Source organism: Lygodium microphyllum, chromosome 2 (genome assembly GCF_053477565.2).
Source record: "Lygodium microphyllum isolate KBCC chromosome 2, Lygodium_microphyllum_v1.1.10, whole genome shotgun sequence".
NCBI classification, from domain to species: Eukaryota; Viridiplantae; Streptophyta; class Polypodiopsida; order Schizaeales; family Lygodiaceae; genus Lygodium; species Lygodium microphyllum.
The window spans coordinates 189318325-189342092 of NC_141136.1; the positions used below are offsets into that span (position 1 = coordinate 189318325).

The window sequence follows — 23768 nt, forward strand, 5'->3', positions numbered from 1 at the left end:
ATTGAAGTAAACCTATTTAGATAATGATAGTATAAGGGTGGATTTATATAGCTCATCTAATTCATCCCAATCATCCTAATCTATGCCTTCAGGTACTCTTGGTTTTCAATGGCCTAACTTGCTTCTTTTGAACTAGTACGTACCATATATGTGTCTTCCAATAGGTGAAATTCATGCCATCAGGCTTTTTAATATTGAAAATATCACTATCATTCAAAAAACTAGCTTTAATGATAGTATACTAATGCAAAATCCAAGAGAATGGGTTATTGTAAATGATTGAAAATTAGCTACCAAAACTGAGCCAAAACAAGGGCATAACAAGAGGGAATACCAAAGTATAGGGATTTTCAACAATTGCAAGCAATAGACTACCAAAGTACAATGTCTACTCTCCAATTGTCAACAAATAGCCAAGAAAGAAAGCTCTCATTATTAGGGATATTCAAGTAGTGATTGGGATATAAAGATTTCAACTAGCAGTGACTACCATCTATATCAATGATTGTCACGAATCCAAAGTGTCAGTAAACCATACATCCCATAAGCATATACATTATTGATAAATTACTGATAGAAATGTCCAAAGTATACGAAATCAAATCGGCCCACAAGTGGGAGTAATTGCATCTAAAAGCATATAAGAGAGCATATACATGAACCAAGAGCCATTGTCTCAAAGAACCAAGCTCTGCCAAGTAAGTACAAGTATCTCCCACTAGAAGTGAATCTGGAATGCAAAGTAAGCAAGGAAAGCTCAATACATATATGTCAAAGCATCAAGGAAGCCCAAGCACATCACAAATACATCTGGGAGCATAAGTGTCCAATGAAGCTTCAATATTAGTAAGTGAGTAAGCATGCAAGCTCAAAGCAACTAACTAATACCCAAGTACATCAAATATAGCTCAAATCCAAGTAGCAAAGCATGTTATAACCATATCTAGGCTCATACATCAATGCTAGACATCATTATAGACATGTAGCATACCGAAAATACCATATAGATATGTTAGGCATTCAAAGCATGAAGTTAACTATTATATATTTCTTGTTTGAACTAGTACACAACAATAAACATGCGTGAAATTGAGCTAATTAAGCTCTAAACAATCCAATTGGCATCCCAAAGCATAATCATAACATTTGGGCACAAAAATATCATTCTGAAATCATCAAATATACATTATGGAATTTAGTGTTTGTTTCCAAATTAGAGTTATTCTATTTTGTGTAAAATAGAGAACTAAAAACTACATAAAAGTAATTCTATGAGTGCTCAAATCTATAGCTCACGGTGCTCTTCATTTTTAGCTATAAAACATCTGCAACATGCTCTATATCCACTCAAAATGAATTAAATGTCTACTTCTCTACTCAATAAGCACTCAACAAGGCTCAGCTAAGCCTTAGGAAGCTCCTTGACAAGCTGAGAGAAGAGAAGACTCAATACATACATTGGGATGAAGAAACAATGGTTGCCATGAAACTTTGAGATGAAGCTTTGAATCTAGGCTAAAGCAAAGGATAAAGAACCTTCTTCAATACTTGCTCTAATACCAATTGAAAGGTAGAGCCCGAGGGGAAGCACATGGCTATCATGGCATACATCAAACATCCCACTATGATGCATAAGGAATCTTGGCTGTCTTAGCCTTCTGCTCACCCTACTAAGGATAATTTTCCTAACTAACATTCACATGGGAAGGTAAAGGACAACCAATAGGCTTAACATCTTGAATATGGAATCACTCAAGGACCATTTGTATGTACTCCTTTTGTGAAAAGTAAAGGAGTCCCTTAGAACAGTCGCTCGTGATACACATCCCAAGAGTATGTGAGGCCTACCTCATGTTCTTTATCTCAAATGTCTTCTTGAGCTAAGTTTACAAAGCATCTAGCTCATCATAAGCTCTCTTAGCAAAATCAACATATCATCCACATAAAGTACCAAGATAATAAGGCTACTATCACGAACCTTCTTCATGTAGAGATACAAATCCACATCATTGCAAAAGTAAGACCGTGACCATATAAATGCATCATTAAACTTATGACACCATTCCCTAGGTGCCTTAAGACCATAAAGACTCTTTCTCAACTTGCACTCTAGGCATTTCTTGCCCTTTTCTTGAATGCCCTTAGGTTGTTGCATATAAATCCCATCATGCAAGTCCCCATGTAAGAGAGTTGTTTTAATATCCATATGATAGAGATCTATGTGAGAAATGCGGGATCTAGAGCATGGCAAAACCGAAAGCTATGGAGGATGAAATGAGAAGTGTGGACTCATGATGGAGAAGACAAAGACACTGTTTGTTACACAAGTGAATTAGGTTCCAAGATTGAGACTTGGACTCATAAACACAATCTTGTGTATGTGGACAATGACATTGACACTTCACTGAAAAGAAAAGAGTACTATCATTGCTTTAAGAAAGGAAGCAAGTGCAATGCTTTATAGGAAAGTAGGAAATTGCAGTAGGCACCATTGTGCATATGGGATAAGTTAGCCTGCATATCCATACAAAGAGGCTGTTTAGTGAGTGTGATTGCTGATTCTCAACACCCCTCCTCAATCATAACTAGAAAGGCACAAAGTGTGTAGAGGCTATAATGAGAACCACCTGCAAAGTGTGGGCATACCACAAACATGGCAAAACACCAAAGGCTGTCGCAGAAAAGGCTAAGTATGGGTACCATAAACATGGTGGACATCCAGAGGCTGTAACAGGGGCCTCACAAAGTGTTCAGGGACTGTAATGCCAAGTTACATAAGGAGTTTTACAAATCTTATGGCAGGAAGCATTAGGGTAAGGAAGTACAAGGCTTTTAAAACAGTCTATCAGAATTATGAGAGTACAAGGACTGATGAGTCTTGTCCTTCCGATCCCGGTGGTCTTCATCTTCATCTTCTTCTTCCTTTGCTCCATTTTCTTCTTCTTCTTTGACTGCGACTAGATAGGCCTTTTGGGATCTCTTTCTTGCGTGGCAGAACTTCTCGGTGTGTCCGGTCCTTTTGCAGAAGTCACAGAAGAGCTGATCCTTCTTGCCTTTGTACCTGTTGCCAACATATAATGCATGCTCATCTCTAGAGGTACTTGGTTCTTCCTTAGTTTTTAGCTTCTTTTCCTCTTCTAACAGTGATGCTTGGATATCAACAAGTTCAGGATTTGGCATGTTGATTAAAGTTCTTGATACATTATTATATTCAAGAGGCAAACTCTTAAGTAGAACACTGATTGAAACATCTTCATCCATTTTAATGTTGATTCCTGCAAGTTGGGTTAGGAGTCCTTCCATGTAATTAAGATGTGTGGCAAGTGATGTGCTGGACTTCATTTCAAGCCTGAAGAACTCAATCAGGAGACCATATTTTGATGATTTAGATTGTGCACCAAACAGGGTGTCAAGTCTTTTCCATGTATCGTGTGAGGTCTCACAGTTATCCACATGATGGATATAATTGTCATCTAGCTCCAGTTTGATAATGGCCTGGGCTCTGTCATCATTCTTTTGCCAAGTAGTTGCAAGGTCCGTGTCCCGAGGTTTCTTTTCTTTGCCATTTGTGATGGCCCAGAGACCCTTTTTCATCAAGATGAGCTTGATGCGGGTTCGCCAGGTGTGAAACCTGACTCCTTTGAATCGAGCATTTGGAGAGTCTTTTCCCATGTTGATGTTGCAAGAGCAGCAGCAAATCAACACCAGAATTCTGAGATTTTATCAGTAGAAGAGTAGAATGCAGTGTGTCAAGAGACACAGTTAATGACAGTGTGAAAACACACTATGTCAATGTTGATGTTTGAGCTTGGGATCGTTCGGTCATTCTTCAATCTTCTCAGGTCCTTCCCCTCCTTGATTTGATGCTAAGTCAATGGATTAGAGTGACAGAGGCTTGGGTTGAGTGTCAGGAGAAAGAAAAAACTGAGAAAAAAAAGCTTGAGAAATTTTGGCTATGGTGGAATTAGGGTTTCTGAGACAGGGCCCTGGTTTTTTTAACATTGCAGGAGCTATACTTGATCATTTTCAAAAAATTTTACATGCCTAGGAAGTTGACTTCATGGGCTATCAAAGCCCCATGATAATCATCAAGATCATGGACTGTATGCAGCACGCAGGTAGCTCGAACGAATTCGGCGCAGTTCAGGACAGATTTTCGCGATTTCCGCAATGCTGGAGTCAGGGCACAGTAATGTAGTCGATTTTCATGCTAGGATGAAGCACCTTGAGTAGAGGAACAACTCCCTAGAAGAAATCATGGGCTGAAATGGCCTGGTTGAGGAGTTATCGAAGCTCCAAGTAAGGTAGGTCCTGTCTGGCTATGGCAGACACAGAGCAAAGATTGAGGATTTTCACAATGCTGAGCTCCAGATGGTCCAATGTCCTGGATTGATGTGATACAGGGAAGCTTTGTGAGTTGGGGAATACTTTTCTAGAAGGAAGCTCCAAGAGATTTGACCTGTGGAGTGAGATATAAGCAGCTCAATCTGACAGGGTGCTGCTGGCTATGGTTGCCATGGAAGCTTCAGTGAGAGTAGAGTTGGGAGATGAAGTCATGAGCTGACATTGAGCTAGACTAAGGTTGAGAGGAATCAAGAGAGGCTAGAGAAGCAACGCCATGCCCAACTGGGCTCTGATACCATGTGAGAAATGCGGGATCTAGAGCATGGCAAAACCGAAAGCTATGGAGGATGAAATGAGAAGTGTGGACTCATGATGGAGAAGACAAAGACACTGTTTGTTACACAAGTGAATTAGGTTCCAAGATTGAGACTTGGACTCATAAACACAATCTTGTGTATGTGGACAATGACATTGACACTTCACTGAAAAGAAGAGTACTATCATTGCTTTAAGAAAGGAAGCAAGTACAATGCTTTATAGGAAAGTAGGAAACTGCAGTAGGCACCATTGTGCATATGGGATAAGTTAGCCTGCATATCCTTGACCCTGAAGCTCCATACAAAGAGGCTGTTTAGTGAGTGTGATTGCTGATTCTCAACAATCTAGATCTAATTGAGCAACCAAGGTCAATGCTCCTACTGACTTGGGGCACCTAGGGGTACTCTTTGGGGGATCTCATCAAAGTCAACACCATGCTCCTATTGGCTTGGGGACTTTAGGGGCACCCTTCAACTTGTACACCCACTTGCATACCAATGCATATTTTCCATTGGGCAAAGAAACCAAATCCCATATATGATTTTTTTGCAATGAGTCATACTCTAATTGCATGACCCTCTTCTAAGAGTGACTATCCCATTTGTGCATGGCATCCTCAACTTGAACATCCACTTGTATGCCAATGCATATTTTCCACTAGGAAAAGAAACCAAATCCCATACATGGTTTTTCTGCAATGAGTCATACTCTAATTACATGACCCTCTCTATCATAAGATGCTCACCACCACAATTTGTTACCATAACATAGTCCATGGAGGGCTCAAATCGATCACATTGCGTCTATCTCTAATAGAGTGTCTCAAAACAGGTTATGGGGCTTGTACATCTTATCCAACATCATGATCATGGGCACTAGATAGCTATATGGTAATAGGGGGCTTCTCTTGAAATATCACCTTGTGTGCCTCAACTACTTGCTCATGCTACTTATATTTCTTTTTCTCATGAAAAACAACATCATGGCTATGGATGACCTTCCTAGTCCACAGATCCCATAGGTAATAACCCATCTCACCTACATCTCCATAAGTAAAAAAGAAGCATTTCACTGATTTAGGATTTAGCTTATTGTGTTTGTCTTGGAACATGGCAAAAAGCCTCACATCTAAAGGCATACAAATGAACATATGATGGAGGTTTTCTAGACCATACCTCCTCTGTAATCTAACAACCAATAGCAGTGCATGGAGATCTATTTATCAAGTGCACAATAGTAATAATTTCCTTAGCCTAAAAGTGTTGTAGTAAGCATGCTTAGCTAAGCATTCATGCACTCTACAACACCATTCTAGGGTGGGGTACAAGGGGCTATCAATTGACACAATATACCTTGCTCATTGTAAAAATGCTCAAATGCTTTAGAGACATATTTACTCCATTATTTGACCTTAGGCATTTCAATCTATGCCTAGATTGGTTCTTAATAGAAGCAAGCTAATACTAAAAGGGAGCAAATACATCTGATTTTGCTTTATGGGATATACCCATACCTTATGCGAATAATCATCAATGAAAGCCACAAAATACTTTGTGCTAGCTAGTGACTAATAGAGCATGGGACCATATACATTAGAATGAACAAGAGCAATAGGCTTGCCCATGTGCGTAATGCAGAGTTCTTATGTGAACTGCATGTTTGTTAGCCATGAATACTATGCACACATGAATTAAAACATTTGTAGTCAAGGGATGGAAGATACTACAAATGAGAAATCATTTTTATTCCTTTTAAGGACATGTATTCGAGGTGACGATGTCATTAAGATACATGTGGTATGCCAGCCATAGCCAAAACATGGTCAATACACCCCGATACAAGCAAGGAATTGAGGCTACTAGCCTTGGCACCTCTATCAAAGATAAGATTCTCACAAGTAATCTTTCACATGAATTCACTAAAAGATACATGATATCTTACATCATCGAACTATCTAGCTGAGAGTAATGTCTTTGAAGATGGTACACAAGAGGAGGCACTGAAAGGTAGCTGGTGCATTTGTAAGCCCAAATGGCATGACTATGTAGGCAAATGCACCCCATTCCATTGCAAAGTTGTTTTATGCCTATCGTCACAAAGGTGCACCTACAACTAGTTATAACTTGAGAAGCCATCCAAGAAACTGTAGGCATCTCTTCTCGCTACTCTCTCAAGCATGTACTCAGTGTAGGGTAGGGGATAGTTATTTTTCTTTGTCGTGCAACTTTGAATTTTTTATAGTTTACATACACTTGAATTTTTCTATTCTCTTCTTCAAGACAATCAATATGGGTGATACCTAGTACATGTGCTCGATTTCATAGATGAATCTAGATTTCAACAACTTATCTATCTTCTCCTTAATAGTGTGTGCGTGCTTTGAATTCATCAGGTATGACCATTGTTTAACTGGTGTTGCATTAGGAGTCATCAGGATGTTATGGATAATGACCCTTGGATCGACTCCTTTGAGCTCATCTAAGGACTAAGCAAATGCATTTATGTACTTGTGGAGGAGAGCAACCAAATCATCCTTCTCTTACTGAGTTAGGTCATCAGCTATGAACATGGGCCAGTGCTTTTTTCCTTCCCCCACAAGGTTGGCCTCCTTGAACTCAGTAGGCCCTTTTATTGGTTCATTTGCTTGTCCTTGCTTCTTAGATCCTAACAAGATCATTACCCTGTTGCCCTTTTTGAACTTCATGAAGTGCTTAGGTAGGACTTGGGGCTTCCATTGTTCTTCGGCTTTCGATCCCCTTGGTTGCTTCTTCTTATCCTCCTTCAATCACTTGTGCCTTAGGTGGACTGGCAAGTCCCCTTTGGTACATTTGGTCTTACGTGGTTGGGGCATTTTTGGGTCACTTTCAGAGCTCACCTTTGAGTTAGAGTTAAACTCGCAACCTTTGCTAGAAGGGGGACCTAGTGGTTGTAGCTTTAAGGTCGATTATTCTGTTCTAAGGAGTGGTGTAGTACTTGGTTGAACTAATACAACTTGCTCGTAGTCTACTACTCCTAGGTGGTCCAACCAAGTCACATTCTATTCTGAAGACTTCTCCTTTTACCCTAAAGAGATTGGCTTTTTGTGGCTTGAAGTCTACTTGTATTTGTTTAATCACTTGGCCATTCATATCATACTCTATTTTCTTGGCCTCTTCCTCACATTCCTCATTTTTTGAGTAGCAGTCTTCATACTCGTCATTCAAATTGTTATCTTTTGATTGCTCATCATCCTTCTAGGCTTCTATTCTCAACCCTGTTCTCGTCCATGATCAATGCCCAATTGCACATTAGGTTCAAGTTGTGCACTTTGGCCCAGTGCCCCCCCCATTTGGCTTATCCATGAGATCCTTGAGGGGTTTGAGATTGGTAGCTGAGTTGCATGCCAACCCTCTTGTCAAGTATTGAAGGATCTGTTGGAGTTCGAGTTTGTTAGACAAAATATGAAAGGGGATAGGTGTTAGTTGTCTATTAGAGCTCCTAGCCATCATGCAAAGTGGTACACATGGTGATGTCTTACCCTTTAACATAATTGAGATATTGTAGCTTTATGGGACTCATTGGCCATCCTTGCAGCCTGCTTATAATCCTCTTCATCATTTGAGAACAACAGGTTGGAGGCTAGTACATGCATCCGATCTCGCTCGTCCTTCGGACATGGAATATACTTCGTTAGTGGCCTGTAAGAATTCTAACATGTGAGTCTCCTTTCAAGATAGTGGAGATGGCATCTAGGTTGACTAGTGTGGTTTTCCAAGTATCCATCTTGACTCTTATAGCCTCCGCTCTATTGCCCAAGAACATGAGACCGTTGCCCCAATCTTCTATCACTCATGGGTTTCGCATCCAAGGTTGGCCTAGTAGGATGTCATAGTCCACTCCCTTCATGACTATGAAGTTCACTGAGAACTAGACTCTTGTTATCTTCAAGGGCTAGTCTTTTAGTACCCCAAATGACCTAACTCTCATTCCATTAGCTAGCATGACATCATTAAACCTTGTGGTCTCCACATGTAGATTACCCCAAGCCTATAGGACTGTATAGCTGAGTACGTTAACTCCTACTCCTATGTCTATGATCCCCTTTCTTTTGACATCTCCTAATGTGTTGAGGGGCAAGATTGCATGCATCTTAGTGTGTTCCCAAAAGGCATTTACGTGCAAAGACTTAAGCACTGAGTTCAAGGTTAAGCTTAGTATATGCATTACTGCATCATGGTCAGGCAAGTCGACAGCTCCAAGCTCATTTTGTCTTTCTAGTCACTACTTCAGCACTTGCCATAAGGTTGAATTTTGCCTAAGCAGTTCTCCCAAAGGCAAAGTCACAAGGGCTGATATCAACATCGTGAGCAAGTTACCAATCACCTACTTTTCGTTAGGCTCTACACTCTTTTGCCAATGATCTTGGGTAGTCTCCCCACCTATGGTGTCTAGACTTTATCTATATGGTGCTATGTGGGGTGCGGATGCGTCTCTTGATTGGAACCAAGTAGGGGAGACCAATGTGCCCACACTAGAGAGCTCATTGATCTTGTCTTCAATAATGGGTTCCATATCCTTTAGGTGCATTTAGGCTTCTCTCACCCACTCCTTGACCTTATCAACCACTTTAATTGGTGCCTCAGATTGGGATATTCTCCAATCTTGGAACTTTTCTTTTCCATTGTCTTAGGAGAAAACATCTTGGCTTCTACATCCGTGACTTGCTTCCCCTTTGGTAATGTGCTGGCAATATTTATCTTAAGTGTAGTCTTTGTCCCAACCCTCTTTTTCCTTCTCCTATGGCTTTTCTTCCCTATTGAAGCTGTGTCAAGGTTGCTAGGTCCTAGTAATGAAAAGCTGGCCTACTTGCATGTGTTCAGGAGCCATGACATTTAGTGGAGTTGGTGTGCCTTTGTCGTTAAATGTTTCATTTCCAAACAGTCCCAATGGTATGCACAGCATGATAGCCAAACTAGTGGAAGGTTTCCACCTAGCACACTTAGTGTACAAGTGTGTGATCCCACACTTAGGGCATCTCAACTGGTCAACCTTGTCTTGATTGGCTTTCTCACTTTTGGGGTATCAAGATCAGATGTGTCCTGTGTGACTAAAAGTCCAGCATGCAATGGGTTCTTGGTTTTGTCCTCTTAGTCCTCTGCCTCTTCCCCTACCCAACGCCATCACTGACACTAGTCTGAAATCCATCAAGATAGGATTACCCTCTTTGTCGTCGTACAAGATGTAAGGGTTCACGTAGGCTTCATCCTCATTTGGCTCTTATATGTAATGTATATGAGCATCACTCGATGGATGGGTCTAGGTGGTCTAGGTATCCCTATGGGATTGATATCCATCCTAGGGATAGCTATTGGCTTTGAATAATTGGGTGCTAGGAGAGGTAGTGGAGCTTCCCTTTCGAAGGGTCAAAGTCTACTCCCTAGATAGTAAGGTTGATTGTATGGCTGTGAATATGACAATTGCCTTAGTAGTTAGTAATGCACTGTGTCATGCCCAAAAACCTACCACAATTGCTCTAGGATGTTGAGGATGCTTTACTCATAGAGGAAATAAATAGAAAGAATGTGGATGTCTTCTATACTTCTCATACATTGACTATTAGGTGCAGATATGATGGTAAGAGGGATAATGATTGTGGTAGTAGAGACTCACAAATGTCTTCGTCTCATGGGTAGTCTCACAGTAAGTCTTGTGGTTGTAACTCCTCTCTCACATGTCATTTACTGTGGGAAGCAGGTCATATTTTATCACATTTCAATAAGATGCATGATGATAAGTGCAAAGAGAAAGGTAAAGGTAAAATGTAGAAAAAGTTTGATGATCACAACATTGTCCCTAGTAAGTTCATTGTGAAGATTAAAGGAATAAATATGACCCCAATGCACCACCTGGGTCAAATACCCATAGTGTCAACATGTCACTCATCATGCACATAAAAAGGCATCCCCTTGGATCATAGATCAAAATGACTAGCATTTTCACAACTTTAATACCATACCAAGCATCCACTCCAAGGTCATTAGGCCTTGGGTGTGCATCATATACCAGAGACTTTTGAATCTCCATATATAGACTATCAAGGCACCCATCGATAAATATGTAGCAACATGCTTGCTCTTTTAGAATCCATCACATGGGAAGATACTTATGATAACCTTTTTGCTCCACATCCAACATAATCGATGCATCCAACACACTCAAACTATCTTTGCAAGCATCTAAGTATTCCAAATCATGAAGCATCTCTTCATTTCTTGGCAAGGCATTAGACAAAGTATTTGAAACATTCTCCATTCATGGAGCATCACATCTAACATCCTCTAAAGGCATGTCCTTGAGCTCATGAACTATCTCAAAAGAAATAACTATATCCTGCAAATCATGTGCATCTAGCAAGTCACCAAACTCCCCTTGAGTCCCTGCAACAAGTAAAATATGAGCTTCGTAAACCTTTTCACATGCATTAAGAAGTTCTACACATGCAAGGATGACTCTTCCACTATTACAGGATCTTTCAAGGCATCCACAACTAATCTCAAGATCAAATTGTAGCTTATATCTTGGTTGTTCACCCTTCTTTTTGCTCTCTTGCTTGCTATCCTATTTCTACTCCTGACCAACCTCTTCCATAACATGCTCAAGAGGTGGCTGATTTGTAGCTTTAAGCTGATCCATACTTCTTCTTGTCACTCTCTTAGTTGTCATTTCGTTATCCTCATTTCTCTTTTGTTTCTCTTTTACAAGTACATCCGTGTTTTGTTCTTTTGCTAAATATGCATCCATCAAATTTGTATGTTTTGATGATTCCTAGCTAGTTATGTCACGAATGCCTTGCCTTGCGCAAGACATCTCACTATCAATAAATTTCATCTTTTCACTGTCATGCAAAGCATGTGTCCATATTACAATCTTTGGACCCATCACTTGGCTAGGCATTCTATCCAACTGTAGACCAAAAGTAGAAGCATGTACAGTTGCATAAGCATTTCAGACAGCCAAGTCTTCTAATAACTTTTGCATACCTCCCTTTTCAAAATTCAATGCAAGAAGCAATCCTGTTTCTTGTGCATGGATATTGCCATCTTTCCAAAAGATGAGCTATCATGCTAAGGCCTCCTAATAAGTAGCACAATCTTTCCTTTCATGTTGTAAACAATCACACCACATATATCTTTTCCCTAGTTTAGGGCCTATTTCCCGTCCCTTTCCTCTTGTCTTTCTTATCCAAATTTGCGACCTTGAACTGAAGACCCTATCTTTAACCAACTCATCTAATACATCTTCCCTAATAGTAGAATAGCAGGTGCAGCCATAGGGTTAGCCATAAAAGTGGGTGACTTACTAGATACATCAACTACTTTGCTTGTAATAGTGGACAAGCTAGATACATGTAATCTTTCTCTTCTTCTATGCTTTTTCACCACTGCAGTAACATATTTCTTAACATGCCTCCACTATGTTTTAAGCCCTGTCTATGTAGTCTAATCCTCTAACAAATCATCAAGCTTCTCTTGAAGCTCAAGATTTGCCACTTGTAGAAACAATTTAATTTTCTAACTTGTAAGAACTTGATATTCTGTTGCAAGATCTAATTGTTCAAAGTGTCTTTTAAATTATCTTAATAACTCTATAGCCACAATACCCTCATTAGATTGCAGAACCCACTCTTGGAAAGTCTTGTCGGTAATCAAACTCGTATCTTCAATGTAAAATTATTCCCTGAGTATCTTCTTGAAAGCTACCCAATCAACATGTTGCATGTACAATTTAGTAACTTGGGCTTTCAATAAATGTATAGTGACCCGTAAAAATATTGGGTCCATGCAAGAGCCACCCCAAAGAACTCCATCTTTTGAGGATAGGTATGCAAATATGCAAATACATTCGTACCATTAAACAACTTTATCTCATGCTCTACTTCCAATAAGACATTCATCACAATAGTTTTTGTTTGAGCAAAAGCCTACATCACTTGTTGTTATTGTACTTACATAAGCATGTTTGTATTCTACATTGACTACTGTAAAACATCACTAGAAACTATGCTTGAAGGCTCTCCCATCCTACCTTTCCTTCTAATTACCTTTCACATTGGGTTCACCAATGTTGGAGGAATTTTAGTTGAAAGATCATATCCACTGAGGACCAAATAGAGAAGGAAGTAGAGAATAGGAGATAGAAGAGAAGAAAAAGAATAGACAAGAGGTACACATGATAAAGACAAATCTCAATAATTCAAAGCACTATGTATTGATAGAACCTAAGAAGATAAACAAAATCCTTGTCTGGACTACTCGAAAGCAATCTCCAAGCATTAGGTCTTTAGGAACTCCTTAGTAGTCCAAAAATATGCACCAAACACTAGCTTCTTCTCTACTATCAGTCCAAAAATTTGATGGTTCCATTGGCTCCAAAAGGGGGGGGGGTAAAACTCCATGACACCTTCTCGAAATTTTCCTAGATCACTCCTTCTTCTTCTCCCAATTGTTGCCTAAAAATTGTAATCATGTGGCGCACGATTTTGGAAGCCCCTTCTTTTTGTATGAGCTTTCTCAAAACTGGCTAAAAAGTGACTTGATTTTTGCATGTCACCCTATTCTAGAAGTTTTCTATACCTTTTTAGGATATTTACAAGAAATAATATCAAAAATATAAAAAATAGGCTAAACTTGTCTAAAAATCCTATATTTTGGAACTATCCATATTATGGACACTAACACTAATGACTAATATGACATTAACTCTCTAAATTAATAAGAAAATAGGACGATGATGCACTCCAAGGTTTTTCACACTGTGTTTGCGTAGCGACACGACAACAATGATAAGTACAAAGAGAAAGGCAAAGGTAAAATGTAGAAAAAGTCTAATGATCACAGCATTGTCCCTAGTAAGTTCACTATGAAGATTAAAGAAATAAATGTAGTGCAACCTAAGTCAGATAATGAATGAGTATACCTTTAACTTTTTCTCTTGATGCTTCTTAGTTTGACTAGTTTTTTATCTACCGATTCTTAGTGTTGACTGCTTGATTCAAGGGTTTCTTTTCATGTTATCCTATATAGTGATTGATTTTAGTGCTATGGCAACATGATAGGTTCCATGGTGAGATTGAAAATGACTTGTCATTGGATATTTTATTAGTATTGGGGATATACAACATTAGTTTTCTTCAAGCAGATCGTTTACTTTGCATAATGTATGTCATCTACCAGCTTTGACCAAAAGCCTTCTATTACTAGATAATTGGATGATGTAGGCTATTATGTATCTTTTGGTGATTGTTATGGAAGATTACCCATGGGAATCCTGTTTTTGCTTGAGGTGCCAAGGTTGGATCCCTTGACCATGTTTTGCCTAGCTAACATATCACATGTATCTTTATGACATCATCGCCTTGGATACATGTTCTTAAAGGGAATAAAAATGCTTAATCATTTGTAATAACTTCCATCTCTTGATAACAAATGATTTAATTTTTGTTGTGATCATTGTCTTTATGGCATGTAGACTCATAGTTCTTACAATAAGTCTAGCATTATGAATGCATGGGTGAGCCTTTGGCTTTTGTGCATTCTGATGTATGTGGTCCCATGCCATGTTAGTCATTGGGTGGCCAAAGTACTTTGTTATATTCATTGATGATTATTTGCATAAGATCTAGGTATATTGCAAAAATTAGACGTCTTACCTACCTTTCAATGTTGGCTTGCTCTTATTGAGAACCACAATTTGGGTATAGGCTAAAATGCCTAAGGTCTGACAATGGGAGTGAGTATGTTTCTAAAGCATTTGAGCAATTTTGTGATGAGATAGGTATTAAGCATCAATTGACTGCCCCATACATCCTAAAGCATTTGAGCAATTTTGTGATGAGAGAGGTATTAAGCATCAATTGACTGCCCCAAAGTACTTTGTTATATTCATTGATGATTATTTGCATAAGATCTAGGTATATTGCAAAAATTAGACGTCTTACCTACCTTTCAATGTTGGCTTGCTCTTATTGAGAACCACAATTTGGGTATAGGCTAAAATGCCTAAGGTCTGACAATGGGAGTGAGTATGTTTCTAAAGCATTTGAGCAATTTTGTGATGAGAGAGGTATTAAGCATCAATTGACTGCCCCATACATCCTACCATCCAAAAATGGTGTTGCCAAGAACATAAATAGGACCATTCAGGATAGAGTTCAAAGTATCCTTAGTTAGATAGGCTTACTGTAGTATTTTTGGGCTAAATGAGTTATTACTATTATACATTTGATAAAAAGATCCCCATGTAGTCCTATTGATTATCAAGTTATAGAAGAGGCATGTTCTGCAAAACCTTTCTCATATGCATATATCTGGATCCTAAGTCAATGAAATGCATCTTTCTTGGCTATAGGAATGTAGGTGAGATGGGCTATTATCTATGGGATTAGTAGTCTCGAAAGGTTATTCGCAATCATGATGTTGTTTTCTATGAGGAGAAGATATATAAGCAGCTTGAGCACGTAGTTGGGGTATGCATGGTGATATTTTAGAAGGAGCCTCTTGTTACTATACATCCAACTAGAGAGCATGCAATTGTTGTTCTAATGGACCATGATCATGATGTTGGATAGATGTACAAGCTCTATAAGTTGTTTTGAGACAGAGTCTACTAGTGATATGGATTTGTGTTTATACATGAAGAAGGCGTATGATGTTAGTCTTATTATCTTGGTACTTTATGTTAATGATATATTGAATGCTAGGAGAGCTCATGATGAACTAGTGCTTTGAAGACTCAGCTCAAGGAGAACTTTGAGATGAAGGACATGGTACAAGTTTCACATATTCTTGGTACATGGATCATGCATGATCGACTCCTTTACATGCTATGTAGGGGGCGTGCATACAGAATGTGCTTGAGTGATTCCATATGCAGGATATTATATGCCTATTGGTTATCCTTTACCTTTCCATGTGAAGGTCAATTAGGTCGACAGTCAGATGAGTAGAAGGCCAAGATGGCCAATATCCCTTATGCATTTGTAGTGGACAATTTGATATATGCCATGATAGTCACTCGCCCTGATATAGCATTTGCAATGGGAGTTGTGGCATAATATATGGCTATACTTGGCTAGTAACATTGGCACATCGTGATGGGTATCATGAGGTACTTGAAAGACATTATAGGTATGTGCATTTGCTATGGTGGCCAAGATACTACAATCATGGGTTATTCTAAGTCCCGACTATGTAGAACGTGCAGATAATAGGAAGTCCACCTACTTTGCTTTTGTTGGAGGTGTTGCTTCTTGGATGTCCATGGTGAAGAAATGCACAGCCTTATCTACTATTGAGACAGAGTATATTGCAACCACTTGAGGTTGCAAGAAGGCTATCTAATGAGCAAACCTTGGTATTATTGTTACTCCTACACTGCATTTAGATTCTATGAGTACTATTCATTTGTCCAAGAATTCGGTCTTCCATGTGAAGATAGAGCACATTGAGATGCACTATCATGTCATTAGGGAGGTGGTAGAGGACAAGTCTATTTAGCTTGTTAAGATCTTGGGAGTGAAGAGAATCCTATAGATATACTCATTAAAAGTCTCTCGGCGAAATATTTAGTCTTTCTTAGGAAGATGATGGGGGTAGAATGTGATGTCGTCTATTTCTCATCCTGTTATAATTTATGCACATTTATACTTTCACTTTTTATTTTCTTATTCTCTTCTCACTCAAGGTATATTCACCTTTAAATGGGAGGTTGTTGGAAGTAAAGGCATCTATGTTTACGCTGCCCTGTATTTATATACACACCATGCCCACATACCTATATATTGCAGGTGGTGGGTGCCCATCATTATTACTTTATTCTTTATTCTTTTAGTGACTATTGAATAAGGGAAGACCAGTCACACATTGCGACTGTTGGAGTTCCCACACACACACACACACACACACACACACACACACACACACACACACACACACACACACACACACACACACACACACACACACACACACACACACACACACGCACACTCACTCACTCACTCACTCTCTCTCTCTCTCTCTCTCTCTCTATATATATATATATCCACCATAGCTCTTCACTTTGCTCTTGCTTTTCCTTGTGTGCTTCCACTTGTGCTCTACCTTTCAAAATTAATGCACCCTTGAAACAACTTCTAGTACTTGTGCTTTTGTCTTTCCTTCCCGACTTCTGTTTCTTGGAAAGAGATTAACAATGACACTTGGAACGCTAGAGGGCCTTTGTAGGTAATTTGCAAGCACCCTTTGAGGATTTTCAACCCTTTCCTTTCATTTGGATCTTTGGGTTGCTTCCCATCCTCCTCCTCCTCACTACTACTACCTTCCTTGGGGTCTATATTCGAATGTAAATTGCTTGAAACATCCATCAAGGAGTGTTCCACCCAAAGCGTTGCCTTTACCATATTCTCAATAGTGATTGTTGCTAGATCTTGAGTAGCCACAACCACCCAGATTATACAATTAAGACCTCACACATGAATATAATTCAACACGTTTTAAGATTGTGAATAATTAGAGTAGCTGAGAGTGTATAGTTAAGACTTTGCACACAAATAGAATTCAACATCTCTTAGTCAATTGCTTTGTGGATATTAACAAAGTAGAATATGAAACTTACCTATATAGGATTGGACATCTTAGTTCCCTTGTTTCGAACTTCAGGCACTAACTATAAGGCACATTTCAATGGTGATTAACAAAGTAGAACATGAAACTTAGCTGTATAGGATTGGACATCTTAGTTTAGTTGTTTCGGACTTCAGGCACTAAAATAATAAGGCACATTTCAATGGTGATTAATAGGAGTTCACACCTTGTTAGGTGCATAAATAAACTTTTTAATAAATGAGGATTTTCTTTAGTGACTCAGGGACACGGAAATAAGTGTTGGATAGGGAGATCCACGCCCAAAGATGCCCATCATCCTTAAACTCTAGTGTCAATACTATTTTGCCACTTGACTTGGAGATCAATTTCTTTTTTTCAAAAAGTTGTCCAATTCAACCAGTGTGTAATTGGCCTAGGATGGATTCACCAAAGGCAATTCAAGTAGTTTGTAACAGGCCTAGGATGCATTCACCAAAGGCAACTACTAAATAGTAAAGGTTAGGACATATGTTTGTAAACGACAGTGGTCACCATCATCAAAAATGTTATTTCCTACCAAAGGGTAATAGATAATGAAATACTTTACATCCAAGTATGCTTGTCCACAAAAAAGGAGCACCCATTTGGGTGGCCATGGTGGCGTGTGGTAAGGTAGCTTATGTTAGTTATACACAGAGAAGGAACCCCTGGGTAGCACAAAAAATGAAGGGGGGTAATGACAAGTTTTTCTTGGTGCTAAATTTTGCGAGCTATAAACAAATCGAGGTGGGCAATATCCTCAGCCCAACAGGCATCGTTCATGCCTAAGCCTGTAAATACATATATTTGTTTCAATTAAAAAGCCATTTCATTTATGAGATTTAAACTCCTCCAAGCGGGTTGCAAGGCGATTGGTCTAACCTCTACGCCATGCACCACTTTTAAGTGTAGTTGGGTGTTTGGGTACATAAACACTTGATAGCTAGTTATTAAAATTTTTGACCTCGGCGACTTGGCGATGTGTGACAACCCTCATATTGGAGGCCATATGGGTAAGGACAAGGAGTGGCAACCATAATGACAATTGATGTCAAAGGAATGGGCAATGGGTGCTTCATATGGATGCATCATGGGGGACTGAAATCATCATCAATGCCCAAGGGATGAGAATGAGAATGCTTCAAAGGGGGGCTACCATGATTGCAATAATCAACAAAGGAGCCTAGAGCCTGGAGACTTATATTATTAATTAATTATAGGTCTAGTACAAGTAACAAGAGGGAGGGCTTTTGCAACGGCTCTCTACCTTATGTAATGTTTTGAATTCAAATATGCTCTCTCTCTCTCTCTCTCTTTGCTTACTGACTCTGTCGTTTTAGCTTCCCTGGATATGGAGATGACTGCCCACTCTTGAGAGTGAACATATTGAGGTGCGCTCTGACGCATCGGTCCCATTGCTTGGGGTTGCCGTCGCTTGTCTTCGGCCATGCCCGGATCAGATACCCTCTCTGCTTCAAGTAAAGCCCTAACCCTAACAAAGCAAACCCTGACCGCATCACAGGTGCTGCTGCTGCTACTGGCCTTCATCTGATGATACTCCATGGCTTCCCTCACCCCTGGCATCCTCTTCAAGCTCCTGGAGAACATTGGCTCTGATGCGAAAGTTGTCGGGGCGCACCGGTCTGCCCTCCTCCAAGTCATCGGCATCGTCCCTGCTGTAGCCGGCTCTGACCACCTTTGGCCTCACCATGGCTTCTTCATCAAGGTGTCCGATTCATCCCACTGCACATACATGTCCCTCGCGGAGGAGCACGATGATCTCATCCTCAGCAACAAGCTCCAGCTAGGGCAGCTCATCCAGGTCGAGAAGCTTGATTCCGGATCCCCTGTCCCAGTCCTTCGAGGTGTAAAACCCCTCCCAGGCAAGCATCCTATTATCGGCGGCCCCGAAGACATAATCCTATCAGATGCCTGTGATTTCTTGAATCGCAACTCGTTAGGCTTTGGTGATCCATCCCCTCCACCATTGTCTGAGACGAATAATCCATCGTCTGAAAAGAAAACCCTACGGCTTGATCCCTCTTCCATCAGAAGATCTTCCCTTGGAGGAGAGATAAAGACCAAAGATCTCAAAGACTCGAAGGAGAGAGCTTTCAACCCAGCTATCTCATGGAATTGTACTGATCACTCCAGTCCTGCACTGGGGCCAAGCCTTGCCAACAAGCTTATTGCCGGCAGAAGGTCTGTTGAAAGAGCATCGTGGGCCCTAATTTCTGAAAGGGTTGAGAAGAAGGATGATGCTCAAAGAGGAAGGCCAGTAAGAACTAAGATTTTTCCTGAGTTTTCGCCTGTGCCTCACCCCCGGTCTGTTTCTGCATCTCCCGCCCGAGACTACTCAGTCCGCAGCTCACTCTTCTTGGATAGAGAAGGGCTTCTAAGTGAGCCATCCAGTGTGAAGGGCAGCCCTGATGTGAGGAAATCATACCAGAGAAGTATCACACTCGCAGCTGCTCCAGCTGAGGCCCAATCCAAGTATAGGCAAGCTTCTCCTGCTATTAAAAGGGCTGTTAGTGTTACCAAGGCAGGTCAAAGGTCAAATGTAGGTGGTCCGGATGGAGGAAAGACTGGCAATAATGAGCTACGGAGGTCTGTGAGCAAGGCCAGCATGCGTGAGATGCTGACAGGGAATGCAAAAGCCCCCAACTTAGGAAAAACTCCTGACAAATCAGTCAGAAGTAAGCACAAGAACGGTGCTGATCCCAAGGACATGGAGTCTGAGGTATGTCAACTTCATAAAGTGGCAGAGATTATGGAGAGAGCTGAACATGTGTTTTGTTCTTTGAATGGTGCATGAGTTTATTGCTTAAAAGTTCTTGTTGTCTCAAACTAATTTTGTTAGGTTCACTTACCTGAAATTGTAATACATGGAGGCTGGATATGGTGGGAATCTTGTGTACACCTGAGGCACCTCTACAACATGGAAATGGGCATTGTTGCTGTTAATACTTTTCATGTACCTGTTTGGCATGGCCTGTTTTTCCTCAATTGAAACAATTCATAAGATGCAGGACGATGCTAGTGTAGTGTCAGATGGCATTTAGGATATACAGCATTGTGCAGGTCAAGAGGCACCTACATTGCTATGCAGGCGCATTTACATCATGAGGGTTCACTTTTACATAGTGTAATCTGTGGGCCCGTAGATGATGCACAGAAAATACCATGTAATAGTCACTTGTGGTTACTGGCATCACATGCATGGCAGTGCCTTTTTTTTTGGGAAGCACTTGTTTGCATTTTTATGACAAGCCATATTTTGCACTTCTGCATTAGGGATGCAATCGTGTGGCTGATTTGACTCTGATAAGGTTGATCATCAGCCTGCATTGGGTTGTACGTGTACTTTTCTGACTGTCATGGATTTATGAAGATGTCATCGTGAGAAGATTCAATTTTCCTTTTGCTTACCTTCACAACTATCTAGTGTGGGCAATGCACCTGATGAGCAAGGCACTTGCAGGTTTTCAGTAATTAATTTACCATTCTTACGAGTGATATTATTGTACTTCATCTCCAGGAAGAAAAAGGGCCATTTTCTCAAATGTCTAGTTTTTGTGATGAGAGACCAGCATCAGCCACCTCCACAAATTCAAGTACGGCATCGAGCCTATGCATGCCACTGGAATCCTTTCCTTGCTTGACTGATCTGTACATCAATGATGCTAAAGAGCAAATCAAAAGCTATATCTGGGATGCACTCCCAATGTCCCTCACATCCCTTGGGAAGGTTGGAAGCCTCAACCAACTCATTTACATTTAGATACTGTGTCCATAATGTGGTCATCTTTTGGTTGACTCTCTTGTGCCGTTGGTTGTTCTTGTGTCTGTTTTGCTTCTCAGAAAGCTCTGCAAAGGCGTCTGGCTGCATCATATGCTGCATCTGAAGCTTTGCAGGAGGCGTCTGCTACCCAGAACATTGTTCAAAGTCTAAGGCAAGTTTCTGTGCCAGGTCATTGACTTCAAATCGTTGCTTCAATTCAATGGTATGTCCTTATAACTCTATGAATTCAGTTCAATAGAGTTATGGACATATGTCTGATTGTTGTTCTTTGCTGAAGCGTCTCCTGTGATGCCTTCCAAGCTGTGGATATTAAAGTGATTACTTTTCTAAACTCTTTGGTTTGGCTTCTGATTCTTGCACATACATTTGTTTATCTAGCTTTTGAAATCTTTTAATTTTGTCTACTGAAAATGTTGTATTTATGATGCTTTCAACTTTCCTGTCAACTAAAAGCTCAACTAGCTCAATGATTACTCCTGGTGGACTCTGGTACTGACACATTATGTTTTATAATGTTTTAGTTATTTTGCAGAGCTTTGTGCCACAGCAAGACCAGAGAATCCAGGCCCTTGTGTTGATCAGTTCTTGGGCTTCCATAGAACCCTAGTGGAAGGTAGCTGTGTTGCTGATGCCCTGGCTGAGGCACGACTCTCAGGAAACTTGGAAGGTGAAGGTGGCCCAGAATCTTGCAGGAAAGAGTGTTCTGTTTCAGATGAAAAGGGCTTGTCTGCGATCTCATGGGTGAATGCTGCATTGTCCATGGGCTTGGCCCCATGCCCTGTTTGGACCAAAGATCATAAGCCTATGATTACAAAGTCACCATTGAGGGAAGGATTTGATGGAAGGTGTTGCAAGAACAAGATGGGTTCTTTTGGGTCAACCCCTTCAAGGCCTTGTTTCTCTTCTCCAGCTACAAAGCAGTCATTCTGTTGCCCAACAGCGTCACCATCCTCAGCAAAAAATGTCCATGAGAGAAGTTTGATGTCACCCAATGCCAAGTGCATGGAGGTGGTGGATGCCACCAAACCCCAAATGAAGACCCCAATGAAGGCTGATACAATGCCACAAAACCCTTGTTCAAAGCCCAAGCAGGCAAGCAAAGCCAATCTGATAGCTCCTGATAAGGGGGTGGGAGTGCTGCTTGATTGGGTGAAGGGAAATGGGTTTGTAGAGACTGCCAAGCTTGCAAAGCTGCTCCAAGATGAAGCTGAAGGCTGGTTTTTGAGGTTTGTGGAAGATGCTCTTGGTTCTGGGTACAAGTGTGCCATCAAGGCAGCCACTGCCACTGCCCAGAGTATCAACATGAATGCAAACAGCCCTTGGCCAGCAGATAACAATCAGGTATCAGCTGTGCTTTCGGACCTGAAGAGGGTCAATGACTGGCTTGATCAACTGGCCTCTGCCAGAAGGAAAACACTGAATCCTGGGCTGGAGGACACCACAGCTAAGCTGAAGCAGAAGCTCTATGACTTGCTAATCCAGCTTGTATTGCAGAGCCCATCACCAGTTATATCTCAGAATCTGTCCACTCAGTTAGCTAGCTAGACCCGAATGTAACTGTAATATTTCATTTGTTCTTTTGTATTCTGAATTACTCCATGTAAACTCCAGATGCCACACCATTCTGGAATGTGGCCTCAAATAGGGGTAATGACTTGCAACCTACATGAAATCTTACTCCATTCTCAGCTCTAGAAATAACCTCTGTGGAAGCTCAGGCTTTTGATACCTGACCCTCAATTTAAGTAGAATGTATAGTATCTGTTTTGTGATAATCCAGACATGAATATTGTCCTGTCCTTATGTGAGGAAGTAGTAGATACAGCTAGATCTGAAAGAATATTTATGAATTTAAAATATTTATTGACTCCTAAACCTTTGGTCTCTGCAGAGGCTTTTGATATCTGAGCCTCAAGTTTAGTAGAATGTGAAGTCTCTGTTTTGTGATAATCCAGACATGTGAGCAGTGTGCTAGTACGATGAAGCAGTAGATCTAGCTAAAGATTAAATCTCTCTTTAAAAGAAAATGTGAACAGAATTAAATCTAACCCTATGTGAGAAGTTTGATATTCAAGAAATAAAGAAGGCTTTTTCTTTAAGGGTGAGTGGCAGTTATATTTATTCTCTCTCTCTCTCTCTCTCTCTCTCAATTACCACACTTGTATACACATTTTTTCTCTCTATTTTTAATTGAACAATGTCACACTCCTTTTCCCTCTTTTTTAATTGAACATAGAACATGATCATGGAAAGATGAGGCTAGTCTTTGAACATGATCATGTTAAGATGAAAGGTGAGGCAAGTCTTTGAACACGGTCACACTCATTTTCTCTCTCCTTTTAAATTTTTGATTGAACATGATCATGGAAAGATGAACGGTGAGGCAAGTCTTTGAACATATGTGGGTAGTGTGTAAGTCTAAAACATCCATAGATGCACATATACTATAAGTTTATAAGAATAAGAGTTAAATTTCTTTTTTAATTGAGCATGTGGGATGAGATAATAATTTTATTGGTTGAATATGTTTGTGTAATGTATACATACTCTAAAACCACACATGCAATATAAGTACACATATATGTACACATGCACATGTATACATATACGTATACACATGGAAACATGTATGTGAGAGAGAG

At 40.2% G+C, this 23768-nt stretch overlaps 1 protein-coding gene across 1 annotated transcript; it reads left to right on the forward strand.

Moving 5' to 3' along the window:
* Positions 1-18616: 18616 nt before the first annotated feature.
* LOC148040737 (protein CORTICAL MICROTUBULE DISORDERING 2-like) lies at positions 18617-22962 on the forward strand. Its single transcript, XM_087661347.1, has 4 exons — positions 18617-20064; positions 20863-21072; positions 21186-21277; positions 21648-22962. The coding sequence occupies exons 1-4, from the start codon at positions 18886-18888 to the stop codon at positions 22669-22671; spliced, it is 2505 nt and encodes an 834-aa protein (XP_087517473.1). The 5' UTR covers positions 18617-18885; the 3' UTR covers positions 22672-22962.
* The last annotated feature ends 806 nt before the right edge of the window (positions 22963-23768 follow it).